Genomic DNA, 22485 nt, shown 5'->3' on the forward strand with positions numbered 1-22485 from the left:
GACCATCAGACCCCTCCCCTCCGAAACCCTTACCAGCAATGCAAGGGAGTGCACCTCCCCGCAGCTGAGACCCCCACCCCGCTCTGGGAGGGGCTTACCTTTTCTCCCTTTTCTCCCTTTTCTCCGTGGACAAAAGGTCCTCGGCCCTGGAAAGGAAGCAGAAGGGAAGGCTGACAAGGCAGGCCCAGGCGTGACATCTTGTTGGCAGCACCCTGGGCAGGGGGGAGTGGGTGGGTGCCTTCCCACAGCTCGGCCCCAGAACCCCTGAGACATGAGAGCTGCTCTGCACGGCACGTGGACTCCCCCGCGTACCAGCTCACTTAAGTTCTCCGCAGCTCAGTAGTGAGGCACTGCCCTCTCTCTCCCTGTCCGCTGTATTGAGACGTAAGCCACACACCCGGCGCGTCACCTACGTGGAGTGGACCGTCTGTGCAGCTGTGCGATCACCTCTGGGAAGAGCTCCCACCTCTCCGAGGTCGTGCCCCTTGCTCCCCTCTGCCCCCCGGCCCTAGGGCAACACCAATCTGCTTCCTGCCTCCCAGGATTTGCTGTTCCAGACACTTCCTGTCAATGGAATCCGTCTACCTGGGCTTTCAGGACGGGCTCAGAGCCAGCGTCTTCTTAGCAAAGTGTGTTCAAGATTCGCCCACCGTGCAGCACGTGGCGATACGTCACTCATCAAAGGAAATGGTCACTGGGTGCGTGGAACACGCCTATTACTTAGTCATGTGTCAGGTGACGAGTGACTCAGACCCGCTCACAGTCACAGGGCAAATACGTCTGGAGCCAAGGGCGACTGCGGGGTCCATCGGTCTCCCAACCTGTGCTGTCGATACCACGATGTCGGGGGCGGGGGCGGCGGGTGCTCTTGCTGGCCGGGGAGGAGCAGCCCCAACAGCACTGGCTGCGGCCTCTGTACTGTTGTGACTTGTTTACGCAGCGGGTGAATCCTCGCCACACTGCTGGACAGCTCACGCCACCCCCCCCAGTACAGGTGAGGTGACTGAGGGCAGAAGCGTTACGTGTCTTGGGGGAGTCAGGGATCCCCTCCCAGACATTCGGCTCCTAAGAGCGTGCTCTGAAGCGTGACTTGCTGCCGGTCCCTATAGTTTCTCCCTGACATGGACGTCATTCCCTCGTCAGCTGAGCACTTGTGGACACAACATGCGCTGGGCCCGGCTCTGGGGACGCCGTGATAAGGAACCACAGAGCAGGGTGGCAGGGAGTCGGCAGGTGCTGGGACCAAATAAGTGGGGGTGATGCGGGAGCACGGAGGTGGGGGGCTGTCCAGACCCGGGAGGCATCCTGGGGACCACACACAGCTGACTTGATCAATGAGGTAACAGGAGCCAGAGAAAAGTGAGCGGTGCAGGGAGAGAGCCGGTGCAGGGCAGACACCCCTGGGAGAGGAAAGAGCCCCCCAGTGGCCGGTGCGGGGAGGGCAGAGTGCCGGGGCAAGGGTGGGGTGGGGCAGGACCAGGGCAGAGCAGCCCACGCTGGCCCACGGAGAGGAGCCTGCGCCGCACCGTAAGGGGCTCGGTGCCAGCGCCCACCAGCCACACAGAGGGGGCCCTTCACTCACCGTGTCGCCTTTCTCTCCCTTGGGTCCAGGAGCTCCAACGGGCCCAGTGGCTCCCATGTCTCCCTGGGGAGTTGAAACCAGAGATGAACCTCACACAGGTGCTCCGACTGGGCTCCCCGCCCGGACTGCCCGCCACCCGCCACACCCCGGCTCCCCAGGGGCAGCCGATTCTGTCGCTGTCATCTGCTCGCCGAGGCCACACCTCCCCCCGCCCCGAGGAGCGCAGATCTGAACAGTCTCCCAACCTCCTCACAGCAGGATTTGGAGGAGGGAGGCCCCCCGAAGAAAGGCACCCGGGCCTCCCCAGGGAGCCGTGGGGCTTCTCCACTTGCCCTGAGCTCTTCACGTGGTACCCCACTCCTCTCTCATGTCTCTCCCCGGCCTGTGAGACCTAGGGACAGGACTCTCACATTCACAGCTGTGTCCCCACATCCTGAAGGGGCCTTGGCACCCAGGAGACACCAGGCCAGGGCTGCTGACTCGGCCTGGGCGGTATCCAGGTGCACGGGGCCCCTGGGAACCACAGCTGCCCCCTCGGAGCCTGCGCCGCAGCAGCTGGACGATCCAAGGGGCATGAAAGGGCTGGACTGTGAATCGGTGATGTGGGAGGGGCCTGTCTACAGGGGGCTCGAGCAGCGTCCCTCCCTGGAACGCCTTTCCCCCCGGCCCCATCCTCTCTCCCAGGGTCAAGGGTGGAGCCTTACACCCGCACAGCCCTGGGCCTGGTCAACTGCAGCATGACAGTCACTGCGCTGACCACTGCCCATGGGCCCCAGGCCCCCGTACCCTCTCCTTCTGTCTGACAGCCGGACACTGGGAGCCAAGCCTGCAGCAAATAGGCTGGGGGTGGGGGCTATGTCCACGGGCCCCTCCTTGCTCACATTTGCAGACTGAGAAATGGAGGTTCTGAGCAAAGCGAGTCAGAGCTGCTGACTTTTATGTCACTTGCTTTCTCCTTCTGTCCCAACAAGCTCGGGGGCCCAACCCTACAGGACAGTCTCCTAACACACCCAGTTTTCTTTCCCACACAGAGAGCGAAGCAGAGGGCTGCTCAGGCTCCCGAGTCCACCCTGGTAGCCCCAGCACTGACCTTTGGGCCGGGGAATCCCAGCGGGCCGTCCGAGCCCCTCTCTCCCTAAAGGGAAAAAGACAGGAGCCAGTGAGGTACTGCCTCCCCTCGCCCGACTCCCTTCGCCGCTGGTCACCCGCCCCACGTGCCATCGGCCAGTCTCCGTGAGAGTGTGGGCAGACCCACGAGCTGGTCGGGTTTCCTGGGGCGACAGCCCCTGGCCTTGAACAGAAGACCTGCCTGGGGACCTCGAGCATCACCTCCAAGGGCAGATATCAGTGGAACCAAGCCAGAGACGAACAAGAGGGTGCCCTAGGGGGGGAGGTTTACCTGAATATGCCGCCACCACTCTATTAAATAAAGACAGGGTGGCCTGCTGAAGGTTCAAACAATTATTATTCACTGAAACACAAAGCAGACGCGTGGGGAGGCTGCGGCTGACTGCAGACACCACTCACTCGTTGAAATGTGAGCCACGCATGTGGAAGGCCTCACGGCTGGACAGAAGTGTGGTCTGTGAGGTGTGGACGCAGGTGACTAGGACACGCGTGCAGCCCGGTTCACACCTCTGTGTCTGCGCAGATGCCACCCCGTCCGTGAAAAGAATGGTGACACAGTGGCACTGACACGTGTGCACCACCGTCACTAAAAGATGTCCTCACTCCCGTCACCATCATGCCCTTGGCTGCCTCGGGAACCTGCCACACATGTGTTCACAGGTGCCATTCACAGGTGCAAACGGAGATGCATGGTGTGGAGCGCTCGGCCTTGGGCAGAGCCTGCAGGAGGGCCTGTGTGCAGTCCACGCTCACCTTGACAGCTGGTTCGGAGACGGGAACATGGACCCAAAGGCAGCACGGGGGCCTCGGTGAGCAAGGGGAATGTGCGACAAGCCAAGTGGAAGATCTACCCCCCGGAAACGAGGTCCTGGGGCCAGGGCCCTGCCTCCTGGGAGAGGGCACCCGGACTCTCTCCCCTCCCGCTGCACTCTCTACGGAGGTGAGGATGGAGGTGCCAGGGAGCCTCTGTCTGTGGAGGCCGCTGGTGGGGCCCTTCCACAGGGCATCTTTCGGGGGAGGGTGAACAGCCCCCCTTCCCACGGCCTGTGCTTGGAAGACTGTTCTGCACCGCAAACCAGGTGGCAAGCGCCCCGTGGCTGGTGCCCCAGGCAGAGAAGACACCGCAGGACTTTGGAGGACCGTGTCCTATGTGTTTTGAGACCTCAGTGCCCGGCCCACGGTGTGTCCTGGGCGCTGGGTGTGTACTATCAGAACAAGGTGCTGCTGTCCGAATGCAGGAACAGCCTGTCGGGGGAGGCCGCCCAGCAGCTGAGGCTCAGGATTTGTAGGCTACTGGGTAACCCTGAAGAGCCAGGCCTCGTCCTGCCAGCGAGAAGGAGGGGGCGTGTTTCTTCATCCTCCCTGCCCACCCATCCGTCCATCCATCCATCCACATCCATCCATTTGTCCGTCTGCCCATCCATGCTTCATACTCTGGTCCACCTATCCAGCAACTCAGCCGTGACTTAATGGCAGCTACCTCTCAGTAGCTAAAAGTACAGACACGTCAGCATTCAGTCTCTGCATCTGCTGCAACTTGTCTGCAGAAGTCAAGACAAGCAGGCGCCGTACTGCGATGTGATAATTGCCACAATAGACGGAAGCACCGGCAGGGAAAGGGGCCACGGGGTCTTGGAAACAGCAGGTGCCTGGTAAAGCGTTCCTGAGTGGGTGGATGGTGAATGATCGGAGGGGGCGCGGGCAGGAGGGAAATCACGCAGGCAGCTCTTGCTAGGGAGGGATTCCTTGGGGACCTCTTCAAAGACGAGCATCATTCGCCAGACAGGAAGGGGCACAGCAGGACACGGCGGGGAGGTGGGCCAGGAGGTGAGGAAGAGCACAGCCCTCCAGAACCGGAAGTTCCTGCCTGGCACGGCTCAGGAAGGGGACCCAAGTGAGATGAGGCTGGAAAGGCAGCTGGGGGCTCACTGTGGGCCACTCAGGGTAGGGGGATGCGGAGGTCCATCAGCCGCACCCAGGAGGGGGGCAGGGAGCCGGGAGAGCCCATGTGCTGGGAGTGGGGAGATAGGTGGGACCGAGAGGGTGGAGGCCTGCTCCAGCCCAGACTCCCCTCTCGGGGTCCAAGTCAGGGCCACAGAAGTCTCAGCAGGACACACACAGGGCACAGGCCTGGGGCTGGGATAGCCCTGTGCTGGACAGAGCTGGGACTGGCCACCCTCCCGGGTGCAGGCTGCATGCACGCACAGTGGCTAGCGGCCCAATCCTCACAATGCCATCAGCCTTCTCCTCCGGGTTCTTAGCGCAAATGAGGGCGCCACAGGACTGGGGTTCATCAGCTGCTTTGGTTATTTCATTGACAGGCAAGAGCCGCAACCCCAGACTGTCCGTGGCTACCCTGAGCCACGGGGCCGCTGCCCGGCTCTCAACATGCACCCAGCCCCTCCCTGCTGTCCATCCACCATTCCCCACCTGCCTGTCACCAGCGGCACCAGGACCCAGGCTCTGTCACTTCACCCTCTGCCCCGGGAAAGCCTCGGCTGGCAGCAAGCCTTCCAGTGCCGGGCCAGCATTCCTCAAGCCCCACTGACTCGGCGCTCCTTGGGGACTCCCCACATCTCGGATTGGGCTCTTGGGGTAGAAAGAAGGGGGTGTGGAGCTGCGGCCAGGTCAGGCTCACGGAAAGAAGGCTGTCACTGAAACCCCGCAGGCAGGTGGGTACATTCCAGCGCACTTCACCCGTAACTTCACACTTTTTTCTGTGTCCCCCGCATCCCTCCCAAAGCCACTAAGCCCTGACTGCATGCTGGCCTGGAGCCCAGCGGTGCAGGCACAGCCACGGCCTTGACCGCAGGCTGGAGGTCAAGGCCCTGGACTGCGGGTCCAGTGCCCTTCATGGAGACACTCTCCAGCACAATTCTGCTTCTGTCACCCTTGTGAACTTGTCCGTGTCTGTTCTGCTCAAACAGTGCACAATTTTCCTCCTATCACAGGCCCTCAGGTCCACAGGAGGACCAGACTCTCCCCACCACACTTCCTCTCCATAATGGGCGGGGGCGCTGTTCACAGAAACACACTCGTTTTTAAACTCAGAAAAAGACACCCAAAAATCTGCTCGCACCTGCGCTGAGACTGCGGAGCACGGCTCATTGAAGGAAACACCAAGAAGAAAGGAGAGAGGGCATGCTCCCCTAAGCCCATCTAAACCCCCACCCAGGACCATTCTGAGCCTTATCCGCCAGCCACGTCCTTTCTGAGTTCGTCACACGTGAGTGGAGGGATGCCTGCAAGGGGCCAGGAGAGCCCCGGGCACGTCTCATTATCGCGGGGAGATGTACCACGGTGCTCGGTCTGAGCAGCTCCTGTCCCAGCTCCCAGCGTGCACGAAACCAAGAAACGAGAGGCCCAAGGAGCAGGAATGCTTCCCTGCCTGAGAATCCTGGGAAAGACGTGTGCATGACGGGAAATTCCCACCTCCGCTGTCAGCCCTGCTGGCCAGCGGGCCCCGCTCAGCTCTGGGGCTCGGAGTAGGCTGGGAGTGGGCTGCAGAGGGTACCTTTTCTCCAGCCGGGCAGGAGCAGTTGATGGTCTTCAAAAACCCGATGTGCTCACTGCCGGAGGTGGGCGGCGGCGGCGGCGGGGGTGGGGGCTCTGTCAGCACGGTCACCTGGCACTGGAAGGGAAGCACCATGGGTCAGCACCTGGATCTCACCCAGCACCGCTCCCCGTCAGTCAGGGGCTCCACCTGCAGCTTCCTCAGAGCCAAGAAGGCAAAGGGGAAGGGGGATCCCCGGGACCCCTGAGCATGAGCTGGGCGGGCGAGGCATGTCTCTCCACAGGTCCCGGGGCTCCGAGGCCTTGGAGACCGAGGGGCCTGAGCGTCAGCCACCTCCGTAGCCTCTGGGCACCCACAGGAACCGCTTCACCACACCGAGCCTCAGTGCTGACCTCTGCAGGAGCCGGGCAGCAGCGGGGCAGCAGCGGGGCAGGGCGGCTCCCACCCAGTAGGTGCTCACTGAGGACGTACTTCCTTACCTTCCCCTCCTCCCCTCCCCCTCCCTCTCTGGTCACTCAGGCCGTCTGCTCCAAGGCCCGGCCTGGCACCCCTCACGCTGCGTGCTGGGCCCCATAATCGTGTCGAGACAGGCACACTGGCCCAGCGCTCGCCGAGCCCTTGGCGCTGGGATTGGGTAAAGCGGTGGGAGAGGGAGAGGCCTGCAGAGGGGTGGAGGGGACAGGTCCCATGGAGAGGGGCTGAGCCACACAAAGCGTCCAGGGCCCTCTCTCGTCTGCCCCACCCGTGACCTGCCCCACTCCTGTCCGGCTGCCCAGCCCAGGGCACTGCAGCCTCGCCTTCCTCAGAGCACCCAGGGCAAGGGCCGTCATCCCTCCTGGGGACACGCTGCCAGCTCTGCACCCCACCCCCCAGAGCTGGGCCTCCTTGCAGGCCTGAGGCCTCAGTGCGCTGAGGACCAACACCAGGACCCCAGGCACCCGCATAATCCTGCTCACCTGTGGGACCAGACATGGATCCCTAGCAATGATCACCGGGCTCCCTCCCAGGTGCCAGTGGGGATGGTGGGTGTCCCTGGCCCCAGCTGCCCCTTCTAGGCCCTGGACAGCCCTGTCCTTCTGGAGGCCAACACCTGTTTCCTCCCAACCCCTCTGTGCGAGAGACTTGGCTCACCGGGCCCGTGGGGATGTCACAGCAAGTCTCCAGTTCCGCGTGGCGGGAGTCACAGTAAATCACAATCCGCTGCAGGTCGAACTGCAGAGAGAGGCAGGTCTGTGGGTGAGGCTTCAGAGCCCAGGGCCCTCCCCAGCTCCGGGCGGGCTGGGCGTCCCCGTCTGACCCCACCACGGCCATCCCCGAGCTGCACTTGAACCTCTCTAATCGTGGGGCGCAACCGCAGGAGACGAGCTGGCCCAGCGCTGAGCCACAGCCTGGCCATGGTGCCCCACAGCAGTCCCTGGAAGTCAGGGCGCCCCGCACGGCTGCTTAGTGAACTTCTTAAAGTGAAAAGTTGCTTCTCTCTCCTCCTTTAACACCACAACCCCTTAATATTGTCCAAAGGGTCCGTAACGTTAAACAAACACACACACGCTGAGCCCCCAGGCCCCCACAGAGGGTTAGAAGGGCTCCCCGGAGGGCCCACCATGATCCCCAAATCTGAGAGTCAGGGTGTAATGTGCAGAATTGACTAGCAGACGGTGAAGGCTGCATTCCCGGCAGAGGTCTGTCCGTCCGTCTCTCTGGGCCCACTTTTCCTCACCGAGGGGGGCGAGCAGGGGAGCAAGCCCATGGGGCCAGAGTGGGAAGACGTGACTAGTGTGGACCCGAGCCAGCGACCAGCAAGCAGTAAAAGCAGTCGGGTGGCCACTGCGCTGGTGCCAGGGCGCAGTGCGCAGTCTCCATGGGTGCACACCTGCCCCACGAAGCTAACAGGAGAAGGAAGACCGAGCAGCCAGCGTTGAGTCACCGGGAGCCGCACTGACCCCCAGGGCAGCCCCCAGGCCCTTCCCCCAGCACACTGGCCTTGCCCCACCCACCAGGCCCAGAGCCTCTCTCTTTAATCTCTACCTGGGCCCGGCCTCCTCCTCCTTCCACCAGCCCTGCAGCCCCAAGACACCTCCTCAAGTAAGGTCCTGACTCCCCTGCCTTGCCTCAACTCTTCCCACCATTGCCCTGCAGGTGGGTTCCCAGGCCTGTGGATGGAGAGGCCTGACCCTGCCATCTACCCAGCCTCACCCCACGCTGTTCCTCCAGCTCCTGCCGCCTCACCTGGCTTTGCACACAATGCTGAGAGGGTTCAGGCTGTTTGCTCAGACAAAAGTATTCATCCTCCAAGACTCATCCCAGGAATCACCTCCTCCAGGAAGCCACCCCTGCTGATCCCTCCTCCCTTCCCCATCACCCACCCTGCTCGCCCAAGGTGGGTGTCTTTCCCCGGGTCCTGTAAGAGCTGATGCTTTGTGCCATCATGGCATTTATTCAACAGACCGAAGGGACCTCAGTGTGAGCCCCTCTGCTCTCCGAGACACAAGTGTCTTAAAGTCAAAGAGAGCCTCTGTCTGTGTGTCAAAGTGACAGACAAGCCAGAGACAGCGGCCACCATCACAGGCTCATGTCCTCCAGAGGCAGATGACAGTGGCTGTGTCATCACAGAACCCCCACCCCTCGCCCTAGCACAGTGCTCTGTACCAACAGGCATCGTACCAACAGGCATCCCACAGGCACCGCTGACCTGCACCCGAGGGACCAGGCTGGGGTGCAGAGCACACGGGTCTGGGGTGCTGCTGACAGCTCCTTCCCCGCCCCCCACTACTGGGTGCTTCCAGGCAACTGTAAAAATTATGTGTGTACATGTATGCATTGGGCTACACAGGTATGTGCATTGCACGGAACCCATCAAAGTGTATGCCTATAACCTGTTCATTTTTCTTATGTGATTACCCCTCGATAAAGAAAAAACAAAATGTGTATTAATTGTGTGAGCTAACTTAGCCTAAGCAAGACAAAGCTTCTTTATTTAAAACATAGAAATGGTCTAGAAATTTCAAAGGCATCATGAGCACCAAATCAGATTATATTTTTAGAACCCGAAACCAAACAGGTGGACACAGAATCAGTGCTACCGTACCCCACATGAGTCTGCATCGGCCCAACTAAATCACAGTAACGCTGTCCGCCAGTCCTGCCTGCTCGGTGTGCATACGGGCTCCGCACACAGACAGATAATCAGGGCTACACAGTCTCCTGTACCTTCCACTGGCTACACGGAGATGCGGATACAGATACAGACGTGGACAGAGATAGGTAAACACAGACGCACCGTGTGCCCAGTGCTGAGCGCAGTGCCTGGCACACAACGGGTGCTCGGTGTATAGGTGATAATGACTGACTGGACGGCTGAATGAGTGAATGAGTGAGTGAGTAGATGGGTGAGTGAGTGACTGAGAGGCGGCAACTCTGGGTTCCAACATGGCAGTTCCCTGAGTCGGGGCCCTCTCTTTGAAGACAGCCCAAGGTGGCGAGGGGATACATGCTGCAGGCGGGCGTGGGGGCCCTGGGGGCCGTGCACTCACGTCGATGGGCACGCTGTCGTAGAGGCGCTTGCCGATCACAGTCTTGCCCTGGATGTCGATGTTCTCCCTCTCCTCAATGGGCAGCGTCTGCACCAGCGCGCAGTCGACGTACAGGGAGACGTTCTGGGCCTGGATGCTCAGGGCGATCTTGTGCCAGTCACGGTCAAAGAGGTCGTGGACCCGGGCGCCGCGGAAGACCACCCGGACGGCGTCCTCCACGGCCCCCACGGCATTGTACTCGACCGCCTTGTTCTCGCCGTCCAGCCGGATGGAGACCTGGGGAGGACAGGACCAGGGATTCCTTGAGCTGCCTGGGGCTGAGCGGGAGGGGTGCTGCAGAGTCAGACGGATGAACCTGAGCCGGGTCCTGGCTGTGGCCCTCACCAGCTGGCCAGCTGCGGGCAGGCCACCCCGTGTGTAAGCTCTGCTCCTTCCCCCGGGCAATGGCCTCGGTAGCACCTGCCTGGCAGGCCCTTCTGAGCCCTGAATCACACAGACGGATGGATTGTACCCTCATCCAGAGCCACATCCTGGCTGCCTGGAGGGACTCACAGGCAATAGCACTTTCTTTTCTTTTCTTTCATTTAAAAAAATTTTTTATCCTCACTCAAGGACATTTTTTCCATAGCTTTTAGAGAGCCAGGAAGAGAGAGAAAGAGAGAAACATCAATGAGACAAAGAAGAATGGTTTGGTTGCCTCCTGTACACACCCAGGCTGGGGATCAAATCTGCAACCTCCAACCAACAGAGTCCCCCGCTGCCCCATCCAAGCAGACAAGAGCACTTTCGTGAGCCCACCAGACAACTGGTGCAGAGGGGCTTGGGTTGTGAGACCCATCAGCAACCCCAACTGGTTTCCGTGTTGCTTAAAACCTCCACTGGCAAAACAGAACCTATCTGGCCAGAGGCCAAGTGCAAGTGTGAAAATCTATCCATCCACCCTGAAGGTGAGGGCTTTTATCCTCAAGTCCCAGATCTATACTGACAGATCTCCCACCTTGAGGACACAGCAGAAGGNCGCTGCCATCATCCAAGCAGACAAGAGCACTTTCGTGAGCCCACCAGACAACTGGTGCAGAGGGGCTTGGGTTGTGAGACCCATCCGCAACCCCAACTGGTTTCCGTGTTGCTTAAAACCTCCACTGGCAAAACAGAACCTATCTGGCCAGAGGCCAAGTGCAAGTGTGAAAATCTATCCATCCACCCTGAAGGTGAGGGCTTTTATCCTCAAGTCCCAGATCTATACTGACAGATCTCCCACCTTGAGGACACAGCAGAAGGTCCAGCAGATTCAAGTCTCTCAGCAGCAGGGACCTTGCCTGCTTTGTTCACTGACATGCCCTGCCCTCTGCAAAACACCTGGAAACTCTGGGAGCAAGATTTACTTTTGTTTTCCTTAGAATGAACAATGCGCTCATTTGCCTTCTCCTGCACAGTATTCACCAAGCACCCTCTGCGACCCACTAGCAATGTGCCAAGTGTCAGAAATGTGACCACGGGCAAGATGGGCAGCCGGCCAGTGCATGAAGGTGGACCCGTGGCACACGGGAAATCGGAATTCCTGGAGTGAACGGTCGGAGGAGTTCCAGCACTCCATCTCCGTGGGCGAGCCTCCACTGGCCCCGACACCCACGCTCCACCTTCCTTGGCCGGCCTCCGGCTCCTGGAGCCTGACCTTCAACAAGGGCTCCTTCGCCAGGGCTCCGTGCCCTTTGGCACCTGGTTCCTCTGGGCCACGGGCAGACCCCTGGAGTGGGGGGCTCCAATACTGATTCTTCCTGCCCTCCCGCTCGCCATGCTTCCCGATGGCAGTGCTCCTCCTGTCCCGTCCGCCCCCTGGAACTCCAGCGTCACCATCTCTACTCGCCGCCTCCCCCCCTCTGGCCAGGCCTCTCCCGCTCCCCAAGTCATCTACCGATGTCCTTAACCCGGACCCTTCACCCCTCGGCTCCCCTAATCACAGCCACTTGATGAAAACAGGCTTCAGGAATTCCAGCTTCTGCCCGGCTGTGTGGCCCGGAGCAGGCTGTTTCGCCTCTGTACCAGTTCCTCGCTTTGAAAACCACAGCCAACACGAGTGCCTGCACCACAGAGTGGTTATTACGAGAATTCACACACGGTAATTTTATTTTCCAAACACACCCAGAATCGGATCGCGTCTCCACAGCCACTCCCACTGCCTGTCACACTCGGTGTCACCTCCTGCCTGGGTGACTGTCAGCCTCCCCGTCCTAGGCCGGCCCCCTCCCAAGGCCTGCTCTCAGACAGAAGTCCCAACCTTTGCCCATGATGCCATGGAACCTGGCCTCCCAGCACCCACGCCTCATCTCTAACTGCCTCCAGACACTGCCCCAGCCACACCAGCCTCCTTCCCGTCCCTTTATCACATCGGGAATCAGCGAATGGCCCTTGATTTTCCCAAGTGACAATGAGAAAAAAGACCACTTTCAAGGGTGGTTGTAGACACTAAATGAGGTCATGAATCTGAAACCCTCGGGGGACAGATCCATAACAACCAAGGGCAAAGGGACAGCTGCTAACACCATCCCGCTCCATTTCGTGTCTAGCCAGGATGCCCCCAGGGCATGGAGACAGGCTCCCCGACAGGCTACTCGGGAAGGGCACTCCACCCAGGCCTCCGTCATGGAGCTGAACTGGCAGGCACCTTTGTGAAACCGAGCCCGAGGTCCCCGAAGGCTGGCGAGCCTCTGCGTGGCTCAGCAGCATCGCAGCCCACGGCCTGTTCCGCAGCCGCGGTGGGCAGGCGCACACCCAGCTCGGCCAGCATCATGGAGGAAGAGGAGCCAGACTGAGGGGGCGGCGCGGGCTGGCCCCCAAGAATGCTATGGCAGGGACCCAGTCCCAGGGCCGCATGCAGATGTGGGAAACGGGAGCAGCCAGGTCTGCGCACGAGGAGGCGAGGGGCACACCAGCTGCCTGCTCTCCAGAAACGCCTCTGGGGAAGAGTCCCGTGTCCTCCGCGTAGCCTCCCCCACGGCAGAAATCTAGTCAGTCAGCCTGACCAGGGCTGCAACCAAAGCCACGACCAGGAGGGCAGAGAGAGAGAGAGACGGGGGCCGGCTGCTCACAGTGGACAAAAGGCAGACTTGGGGCTTGACTGCCTGGGTTCCAATCCCACGCCCCCTTCCTTGCAGCTGGGACAACGCAGGCCTGGGCTTCGCTGCGGTTCTGCTCCCTTCTCGGTGAGGTGAGAACAGCAGGCCCACTGGCAGGGGGTGAGGGGGCTGAGATGTGTGAAGCACTCAGGACCATCCCGAAGTCCTACTAAGTGCACGTGCAAGCTCCCGTGGACAAGCCCTTGCACACCATGTCAGAGTCCAGCTCTAACCAGCTACAGAGACCCCGTTCTCCCAGAGAGCAGCCGAGGAAGGGCTGAGCACGCTTCCATTGTATTTAAATCCCCCAGCTGAGGAGAGGCATGTCTTCACATGGTCTGTTTTTCCAGAAATAATGGGGTAGACCACAGACAGAGAAACGAGTGGTCCCGGAACGCTGAAGCCGGGGCACCGGGATTTGGAGGACACGAGAGCAGGGCCGCTTGCATCTCCAACCAATGCCCAGTGCTGACAGCTCCGACACTGAGGCAGGTCTGCCCCTCTCGGCCACATGCCACTCCGGAGGCTGTGGTGGGGCTTCAGGACTCACTCAGGGCAAGGCCAGGAGTCTCAGGGTGCGACCCACCTGCACTGGCTCTCAGGCCCTGTTCTAGATGCTTCCACCAACCATTCCTGGCAGAATCTGAGTTCCAGCTTAGCGCTGAGAACGCTGAGACTCGGAGCCCACACCCAGAAAGGGGTGGACACAAAATGTGAACTCCGGTCTCGGAGGCCCTGGGCACAGTCTTCTACCCACCTACCACTCCAGGAAGATCGTTCATGTTGCTGGCACAGCATGTGCCATAGGCCAGCAGGGCGGGCGGGTGGGCTGCCACCCCGTAGGCGGAGCCACCCCAGACAGGCCCAGGTCTTCGTCCCCACCGGAGTGCCGGCACCTGACCCGCCCTGGGAGAAGCTGCACCTGTCTGCTGGTGTGATGCTCCCCGCAGGCTTCCTGGCCCAGGCTCCTGCGTTTCCAGCCCCTGGACCCAGGACGGAGGCCAAGACCAGGAACAGAGAGGGGCTGGTGGGCCTGGCCAGCCCCCTGAGGAGGACGCCAGAAGGGGCAGCACTGCCCCCCTACCCCGGAGGCCCAGGAGCGGCTCATACCTGTGGGATGCCGTACTGGTCAATGACCTGCCAGATGTACCAGTCTTCCTTCCGAGAGCTTTTCCGGAAGCGGAAGGTTGTGACGAAGGCATACTCATCAGGCAGACCCTGGGGGAACACATCCCTGGAGGGGGACAGAGACAGAGGGTGCCAGGCTCAGTGAGGGCAACAGAGCTGCAGTGGAAGCCCACGTACCCCGGGCCCTGAGTCCCGCCCACGGTACCTCCTAAACGTCTCTAAATCCCACCTGCCTGCACTGCCTCTCCTTCCACCAGGGCCTCCCGGAGGCCCCGGGCAGACCTCCCTGTGGCCCCTCCACTGGCCCCTTCACCCACCCTCGGCCCCTTCAAGTCCACCGGCAGATGAGTCCATCTCTCCAGCTCCAGCATCTTGACCTTGACAGGACCCACGAGAAATGCCACACTGCCACTCCCCGGGGTCAAAGGCAGCAGAGTGTCCCAGCCTCCACCTCTCCTTGCCGTTACTCGGCAGCCCAGCCCACCTGAGACATCCTGTCCCACCTGGTCCCTGTCCCTGCACCCAGGCATCCTCCCTCCATCTCCACAGAGCCCAGGGTTCCCGTGAGCATGGAGCCAGCCCCCGAACTAGGGAGGTTCCCCAGCTCCCTGCAGCTCCACTCCAATTCAGAAGGGACGTTGTCCCTCTTAAGAAGCTGTGAAGAAGGGGTTCTGATCTCTTTGTAGCTGAGGCAGCCAGGCAAGGGCGGCTTGCACAGAGGGGCCTGGCCTCCGTCGCTCTCCTGACCCACCAGCCCTGCACCTCCAGGAGCAGGGTGCAGGGAGCTGCCAGAACGCACACGGCTTTGGCTTCCATCAGCCGTCTGGCCAGGGCGCCAGGAGGGGAAATGCGGAGGCGGCTGGGTTCCTGATTCTCAGACTTGCGGACCCTCGGGGACCCTGCCTTTGGCAAAGCCTGGTCCTTCCCCTCTGAGTCTCAGTGCACAGACCTAAGCTGGGAGTGGGCCCACTTGTCAACAGGCACAGGGCCACCTGGGAACCTGTGCAGAGCCAGGCGCCCAGTCAGGGTTGAAAGTGGGTCCTCACTGGCCACAGCAACTACGTGGCGCTGGGTGTCACTCTGCCTGCCATGTCACGCAGGTTTGGACCTGTAACCGCAAATGTCTTCTGTTCAACACGCTGACAGAGAACCACACGCGTGGACGAGGGACTGTATGGAGGGATTTGGGGACGGGCCAGGGAGCCAACAAAGGCCATGGCAACAAGTCTGCTAAAAGCCAGGTTGAGTTTCCAGGTCAGGGGCTGGGTGGTGTCATCTCCGAGTGGCTTTCCAGGGCACTGAAGAGGGGAGAGGCCTGTTGGGCGCTCAGGATGTGGCCGAGGCCGACTGCCCAGGCGTCCTGGGCTGGTCTGGAAGGAGGGATGGCCACTCACTCGGTCCTCTGCACCACTGGGAAGGAGCCCAAGCGGACGTAGGAGCTCTGTACCCCATTCTCTCTCCTGCCCGAGATCTCCTTCACGCTGAACAGATCCATCAGGTCAAAACCTGTGCGAAGACAAGAGCTGGGGTGAGAGCAGAGAGAGGGGCAGCGAGACCAAGGAGAAGCCCAGCCCTCTCCGCAGAGGCAGCCTGCCTGCCTGCCCTGGGGACCCTGTTCGAACGCATATTCGGGCGTGTGCATAAGCCACAGTGAGCAAGGAGAGGTTCAGCCTCCATGTCCGATTCCTCTCCCAGGAAAAAGTGCTGAGAAAGGCAAGTGCTGGGCCTTCCACCAAAAAGTGAGCCCGGCAGAGGTCCAGGATGGCAGCGGAGTGGAAGGCTGCAACCCCGGGGGCTGTGACCCCTGGGGCTGTGACCCCTGGGCAGGAAGCCCACAGGGGACGTTTCCCTCACACAGGCTGCTCTTCAAGCATTGTCTGGGGACAGAAGGCACAAGGTGCCCCTGGAGCCTTGGGCTTGGCACCTCACAGCACCCGGCATCCCCAACTGGGGCCTGCCAGTGGCACTGATGGGTCACCCACATTGGAGAAGATTGAAGGGCTGCTGAGTGCACCAGGCCCTGCAGCTGCAAGTGTCCCAGGGCTGGGAACGGGTGACCAGCCAAGTACACCCTGCAGGGCCCCACATTCCAGGTTCCATGGTAGGGACCCCAAGCAGTCAAGGGCATCAAGGCTGCTCAGGGATCGGGTCCTGTTCCAGAGTAGGCAGAGTCGGCGGGAGCGGGTGCAGGAGCCAGTCTGGCCTGGGTACGGAGGCTGTTCAGCACTGGGAGGGGCATGTCAGTACGCTCAGGCGTTCCTCATCCAGGTGGCCGGACAGAGACACAGGCCTGCCCCCTCAAGGACTCAGTGCATGCCATGGGCAGGGCTGCACGTCCCAGGTACCCGCACCTGTCATGGCCACCAGCCTGGCTCAGGTGGGCAGCACTCTGAAGCGGCCAACACCTGGGAGCTCTGCAGTGGAGGCAAGAGGTGCTGGTCATGAGATACTGGCAGCTTCATTTAGGGAGCGAAGGTTGAGAAGAGAGAAGGTCACCCAGACACACCTGGTTAGGCCCTGCCACTCCGTGACTCTGGTACAATGACTCAGCCCCTAAAACCCTGCCCCTTGTCTGTACGGAATGAATAATAGCAACTGCTGCGTGTGGAGGCCTGGCCCCTGGAGGCCCCCATGAAGTGTCAGCCTGTGTTCAGAGTCTGGTGGACGTGCACCCAACACCGTCCCATGCGAGTCAGGGGTGAGAGCAGCAGGCGTGTCCCTGTGCCTCACAGCGGCCCCCAGAAATCGCCCCCATGAGGGGGGCACCCCCTGGCAGTTATATGCGGGAGGACTAAAAACAAAGTTTTATAAAAATAAACCCGTGCTCTAGTTCCTGGCTCCACTTTTACTGGTTTCAATGGACAAAAACAAAGACTTAAACATCAGAAACTCTGGTTAACTAGGTGGCAGCAAAGGGCACCCTGAGAAAAGATGAATTGCCTGAAATAAACAAGGGCCCCGAAGGAGAGTGAAAAATGTTCCCGAGGTGAATGGACTGGGGTGCAAGGCACCGCAAGAGAGAGGAGCAACCGTTTAACGCCAAACCTGCAAGGCGCGGCTCCCTGAAGTCAGAGTCAGCAGGTGCCGCCGGCATCAGGGACCCCGTGAACCCAGAGTCCACCGGCTGCACCTGCTCCCTGCTTGCCCTCCTTGTCCGCACTTCGAGAGACTGTGCCAGGTGTGGACGGCACCAGGCACACGACTGTGCCCCGGGTCTCTGGGGGCCTGGCCAAGGTACACATGGCTTACTTGCCCCCAAGAGGTGGAGAGCAGTTTGAGGGATGGGACGCGGTCTGATTCAGGGGTCCAGCCTGAGTCAGTCAGGAGCTTTTGTAGCCGTCCTTGTCTGTGGCACCATTGGTGGGGACAGACGGGGAGAGAAGGAAAGGGCTCGCAGACCCCACGACTCCTACGCAGTCGGGGCCCCACCGGCTGCTCAGTTTCCAATCATGGACAGGACAAAATCCCAGCCCCCGAAGTTCGGTGCCTGATGGGACACAGACACACAGATAAGCGGCGCTGCTAAATGATAAGGAGGGGGAATGGCTGGGCTTGTATAGGAGCACAGGGACTATTTTCTCTGCCCACGCGAGGAGCAATCAGGGAGGGCTTCCCAGGGGAGGCAAGGCGCTGCCTGGACATGGAGAACAAGTGAAACCTGAGCAGAGAGAGGAGGAGGAAAGGCCTCACAAGGCAGCTGGGCGTGCAAAGGTCACTGGACCCGAGTCAGCCAGGCTCCTTCTGGGAACCCTGGCTACATCGGATGTCAGGGGACACGGCGAGGGGACGCTGGCTCAGAGAAAGCAGGGCTGGGTTCCTCCGGCCACATGGGAGAGTTTGAATGTATTTCTGCAGGCACTGGGGAGCCGTGGAAGGGCCTGACGGCAGGGACGAAACATAATCTGGTTTCCATTTTCGAAGGTGACTCTGGCAGCCGGACATGGAGGAGCCGGGAGGCTGCGAGGACAAGACGTGGAAAGATGGGGCAGGGGTGGGGGCGGAGGGCAGGGAAGAAGCCGTGGGGCTGCTGACTATTTGGGATTGGAGGCTATCTGGATACGGAGGCCTGTGTGGAAGGGGAGAGACACCCAGGACAGATTGCATACCCACGCTGCCCTGGGCCCGTCTCGAAGCGTGGAGTGGCTAACTTCCCAGGAAAAGTGCGGGACACCCTCAGCCGCTCGCATCTGCTGTCAGTGCCGAGACGGATCTTCAGAGACCCCAGGTCAGACCCACTGTCACAGTCGGTGAAACGGAGCCTCGGGGATGTCAGGGCATGGACCCCAGGCCCCAGGTGGTGAGCTGCGGGCCAGTCCACCCTCTCTGCCTGCAGCTGCCTCATCTGTTCCTGCCCAGAAAAGCCCTAAAAATAGCCGGAGTCATTTAAGGGAAAACCTGGGGGTGAGGCTCCAGAGCAGAAAAGCTCCTCCTCCAGTCACCCCGTCACGATGCAGTCGGCAAGCCCGAGGCATCACCTCTCCGTGACCCCCACTTCGGCTACTCCAGGCTGCATCTCTTTTCTGGGCCGGGGGTGAGGAGAGGAGACGCTGGGTGTCGCGAGCTCTCTGTGCCCTCGGGGCTGCACACACAGCGGGCGTGCCCTTGTGCTGATTGACACCCGCCTGGCAGTGTGGCCTGTTCCCCAGAACCTCAGAGCCCACGGAGGGGAGGGGACACTTCAGGGCTCCCGATGGACACCGTGGATTCCACGGAAGCACGCGTCCCCGGATCACGCAGCAGAGTGCTCTGCAGGACTCCGGGCGGCAGCAAGGGGTGAATGGATGCTCGCCCTTCTCACGATGACGATGGCGAGGCCACTTGGGGCCCCCAGTTATGATGACGTCGCCAGCAGGTCCCATCTCAGACAGAGAGAGCCCGTGAGGAGTGGCCGTGGCCACGCGTCCCTTTGTTCTCTCAGCCATAGATTCGCCGGAGTATTTATAACTCTGACTCACTCTCTGCTTCACTCCTGCCACCTCTGTTTACTCAGCCTCTTGCTCGTCCTGACAATCACTCGCTCCCCACTCACCAACTGCTCGCCCACTCCCTCATGCAAGCACAGTCTTCAGCGAGTCCCACAGGGTCCCCACCAAGCCCCAAAGGGAACACCTGCACTTCCGACTGTTGGGCAGTGTGCGGATGGCAGCTGCCACCTGCACTGTTCGGACCGTCCTGTGAGGTCTTCGGTTGAAGGCAGGAGGCGGGGGCACAGGGCCGGCGAGGCCAGCCCTGCACCCAGGGGGATCGGCTCAGGCCCTGCGAGCGCCAAGGAAAGGCCAGCAGACTGCGCCTCTTACCTGTGATTTCCCTGGTTGCGCCGTTGGTGTGCTTAAAGCGGTCTCCTTCCACACGGACGCTGGGGCAGAGCACATCTGAGGAGAGCAAGAGGAAAGAGAGAGGCGGGTGAGCCGGTGTGACCCACACTCAGGCTGTGGGGCGTGACCTCCCACGGACCCCCTGCCCCCGATCTTACAGCATGTTGGGTGTCCAGTGCCCGGAGCCAAGGAAATATGAACAAGGCCTGGTCCCTACCAGGAGGGGCACAGAGTGTCCTCGGTGGCAGGGAGCCAGACACCAAACCCATGTGATCAACAGGGTGACAAGTGACAGACAAGGGCGAGGGTGGCTGGGGGTTCAGGGCACGGCCGGTGGAGGTCGGGGGAGCAGCAATGGTGATGCGGCTCCCTCTGAAAGGAGTGGTCAGATTCAGCCAGACTGAGTCCCAGAAACACAGGCAGGGGACCTCCGAGCAAAGGCCTGAAGCTATATGGGCAAGTCCAAGTTGGCGGGACGTCCGTGAGCAGGTCGTGCTGTGTGGGGGCAGCCAGGAAGGTGCCCTGGAGCATCAGGTATGGTTCCAGAAGGACGCAGACCCTGCTTGGTCACACACAGGCCACAGTGAGTCGTTCATGCAGTGAAGACTATTTACTTCATCATAGGATGTGACGTGAACATCCACCCAACTGTCCTCACGATTCCCCACTTAAAAGGAAAAAGTTGGAAGGAAAGAGGACTCTCTTAGTTGTCCCAAACACCCCAGAACGAGCACCAGCTTTGCATGTGGGGGTCCTGGGCCCGGTGCGGCCTCCCTGCGAGTCCTCCTCACCTCCAGGTCTGCAGAGAGTGTCTGAAGTATGGGCAGCTCTCCAAAGCCCGCAGCACGCAGGCCCCAGGGCTGCTGGGAGCGCCAGGCAAGGCCACGCCCACAGCCAGACGGGGACAGGAGTGGAGGCCCCTCTCAACACCTGAGGCAACCTGGCGTGGGCCCTCCCGCCCACAAAGCCACTTGGTCACACACCTCGTGTCATAGCCACACAGCAATAGGCATGTCACCCTCCCACCAGCTCCCATGGCCTCTTGTGATAATCTGGGGCGTAAACATTCAAGTTTGCGGAAGATGCAGGGCCCCTTCGCCCATCAGCAGTGAGGGCAATTGGGTGCGATCCTTCCTGAGTTGAGAGGAGCTATTTTCGGTGTTTATCCTCAAAGGCACCAGGAGGTCTAACAGGCCCCGTGGAAGAGGCTATTTTGGAGCACGCACCGAGCCGTCTATCCAGGACCAGACGCTGCAGAGGAGGCAGGCGCTGTGCAGTATTTAGATGGCGGTACCCAGGCCAGCGGCAGCTGTGGGGTGGCCATCGATCACTGTAACTTTGGCAGCCGGCCAGAGCGGCTGGCTGGGGATGGTGCGTCACTTAAAATGAGTTGACTCAGAGGTGCTAGCCTTGATTATGAGCAGGCAGAGCCTCTGAGCTTGTTTCTGCAAATGTCCCAGGGGAGCCGCCCGGTCCCCAAGCCCAGCGGGCAAGGACAGTCTGAAGACCCTGGGCCCAGAAAAGGTGGGGACTCTTCTCCGAGATGTCAGAGCTCCCCCACACCGGCTGCCAACCCCCTTGTGGGGACATCACTAAGGCTCACAGAGGTTTAAGGGGCAATTTATAGCTGACTTAGTTAAGTCAGGACAAAGGGCTCCCAAAATACCCCATCCAGCCACCTCCCCAGGGGCCCCAGGGTCACCTGCTGGGCAGGGAGGCAGGTTAGCATCCGAAGGACCTCTCGGCCTGTGAGTATGTCCTTTGGCCAAGATATTCCCGTGTCTGGATAATGATCTGTTTATTTCCACATTAGCACATTAATTCAAAGTAAAACACTCATAGAACTCCAGTGATGTTCCAGGCACTGAGCTAGTTAGTTCTGGGGACACACTAAAGGGATCGCCGGTAAGTCACAGCCCCTGCCTTCAGGGCACTGGTGGACTAACCCTGGTGGCAGACTTGGGTCATGGAAACTTGGGAAAGTGTCAGAGCTGCAGGACACCCTCATGTCTCCTCGCTCCACGGGCTCTTCCTTCGAAACCTCTGAGAGGCTCCTCAGCCTCCAGCCCCCACCAGGGGTCACCTTACTCTGGTGGCCGAGAGGTCCATGCACCCTGGGGGAGGAGGCCCTCTTCCCCGCCCGTGTCCTGGAGCTGAGGTGTCGCTCTGAAGGCACTGTCGCCCCGTCTGCCTCCCCGGTGAGTGGGCATCTGTGGACCTGGCCAGGTCTCAGTGCAACCCTACATCGACGCTGCCCTCACCCTCCACCCGTGGATGGGTCTTGAGTTCATGCAGAAGAGAAATGACTGGGGGCACCTGAACTGAGAAGTAAATGCTGAGCAGGGGACTAGACAGCCTTCCGGGCACGGGCTGATCCTGATGTCGATGAGCCAGTGAGAGAGCTCACCAGCTCTTGGACTCTGCTGTGCAGGCTAGCAGACACCTTTGTCGCCAACCTAACGTCATTTCCCCATGCCTTCCTGGCTAAAAGAACGTCACTTTTGCTCAGAATGGCCAAGTTTCCTGCCCAAGGAGAAAAGCTGTGCTTGGTTGGTCTAAGCCAATTACGATTACTCCGGCCCCATCTTTCCGGCCTCCCTTGTAGCTAGGGATGGACAGGTGACCCGGTTCTGAACAAGGAAACCAAGAAGAGAAGTTTGCTTTGATTGGGAGAGGCGTGGTCTCTTAAGAAGTGTCTGCTTCTCCGAATGGAGGAGGATGAATAGGCGGATGGTTTGGGCAAGTTTATGCTCCCTTTAGCCTCCGTCAAAAGTTGTCTGGTCAGGGAGGGGCAGCTACCCAGAAGAATGGAGGCAAGAAGGACTCCAACCCCTGGCCAAGGTGTAAAGCACAGAAAAAGTGAGCTTCCGCTCCCCCAAGCCACTGTGGTTAGGTTTTCTCTACTCGCGGCTGAGTGTGCTCCAGACTCGCAGGCATTTGCTCTCTGAGCTGCATGGATAATCCAGGCCGAAGGGCGTGACGGCCGGCTTCTCCTTCCCACACCCAGGATAGCTGATGAGGGTGGTGAGAACAGGCCCGTTATTTTTCTGGGGACAGGGCTGCTGACAGACCGCATTGCCTTCACTACCCCAATAAATATGGATGCGTCAGGTAATCACAGAGGATCAACAGAAGCAGCAGCCCTGGAGTGAAGGACGGGTACGTCCTCGGG

The 22485-nt window shown here is 60.4% G+C and overlaps 1 protein-coding gene across 1 annotated transcript in view; it reads right to left on the minus strand.

Moving 5' to 3' along the window:
* Positions 1 to 22485, minus strand: part of COL22A1 (collagen type XXII alpha 1 chain) — a 176173-nt gene that overhangs the window by 121771 nt on the left and 31917 nt on the right. Inside the window, exons 4-12 of the mRNA XM_037048599.1 lie at positions 19296 to 19370; positions 15393 to 15504; positions 13981 to 14104; positions 9755 to 10030; positions 7356 to 7436; positions 6225 to 6341; positions 2673 to 2717; positions 1583 to 1645; positions 99 to 146 (exon numbers count right to left, since the gene is read on the minus strand). Coding sequence (XP_036904494.1) covers positions 99 to 146; positions 1583 to 1645; positions 2673 to 2717; positions 6225 to 6341; positions 7356 to 7436; positions 9755 to 10030; positions 13981 to 14104; positions 15393 to 15504; positions 19296 to 19370 — 941 coding nt within the window. The remainder of the gene's footprint in view (positions 1 to 98; positions 147 to 1582; positions 1646 to 2672; positions 2718 to 6224; positions 6342 to 7355; positions 7437 to 9754; positions 10031 to 13980; positions 14105 to 15392; positions 15505 to 19295; positions 19371 to 22485) is intronic.

Source organism: Sturnira hondurensis, unplaced genomic scaffold, assembly GCF_014824575.4.
Source record: "Sturnira hondurensis isolate 20B ecotype Veracruz unplaced genomic scaffold, ASM1482457v3 Scaffold0006413, whole genome shotgun sequence".
NCBI lineage: Eukaryota > Metazoa > Chordata > Mammalia > Chiroptera > Phyllostomidae > Sturnira > Sturnira hondurensis.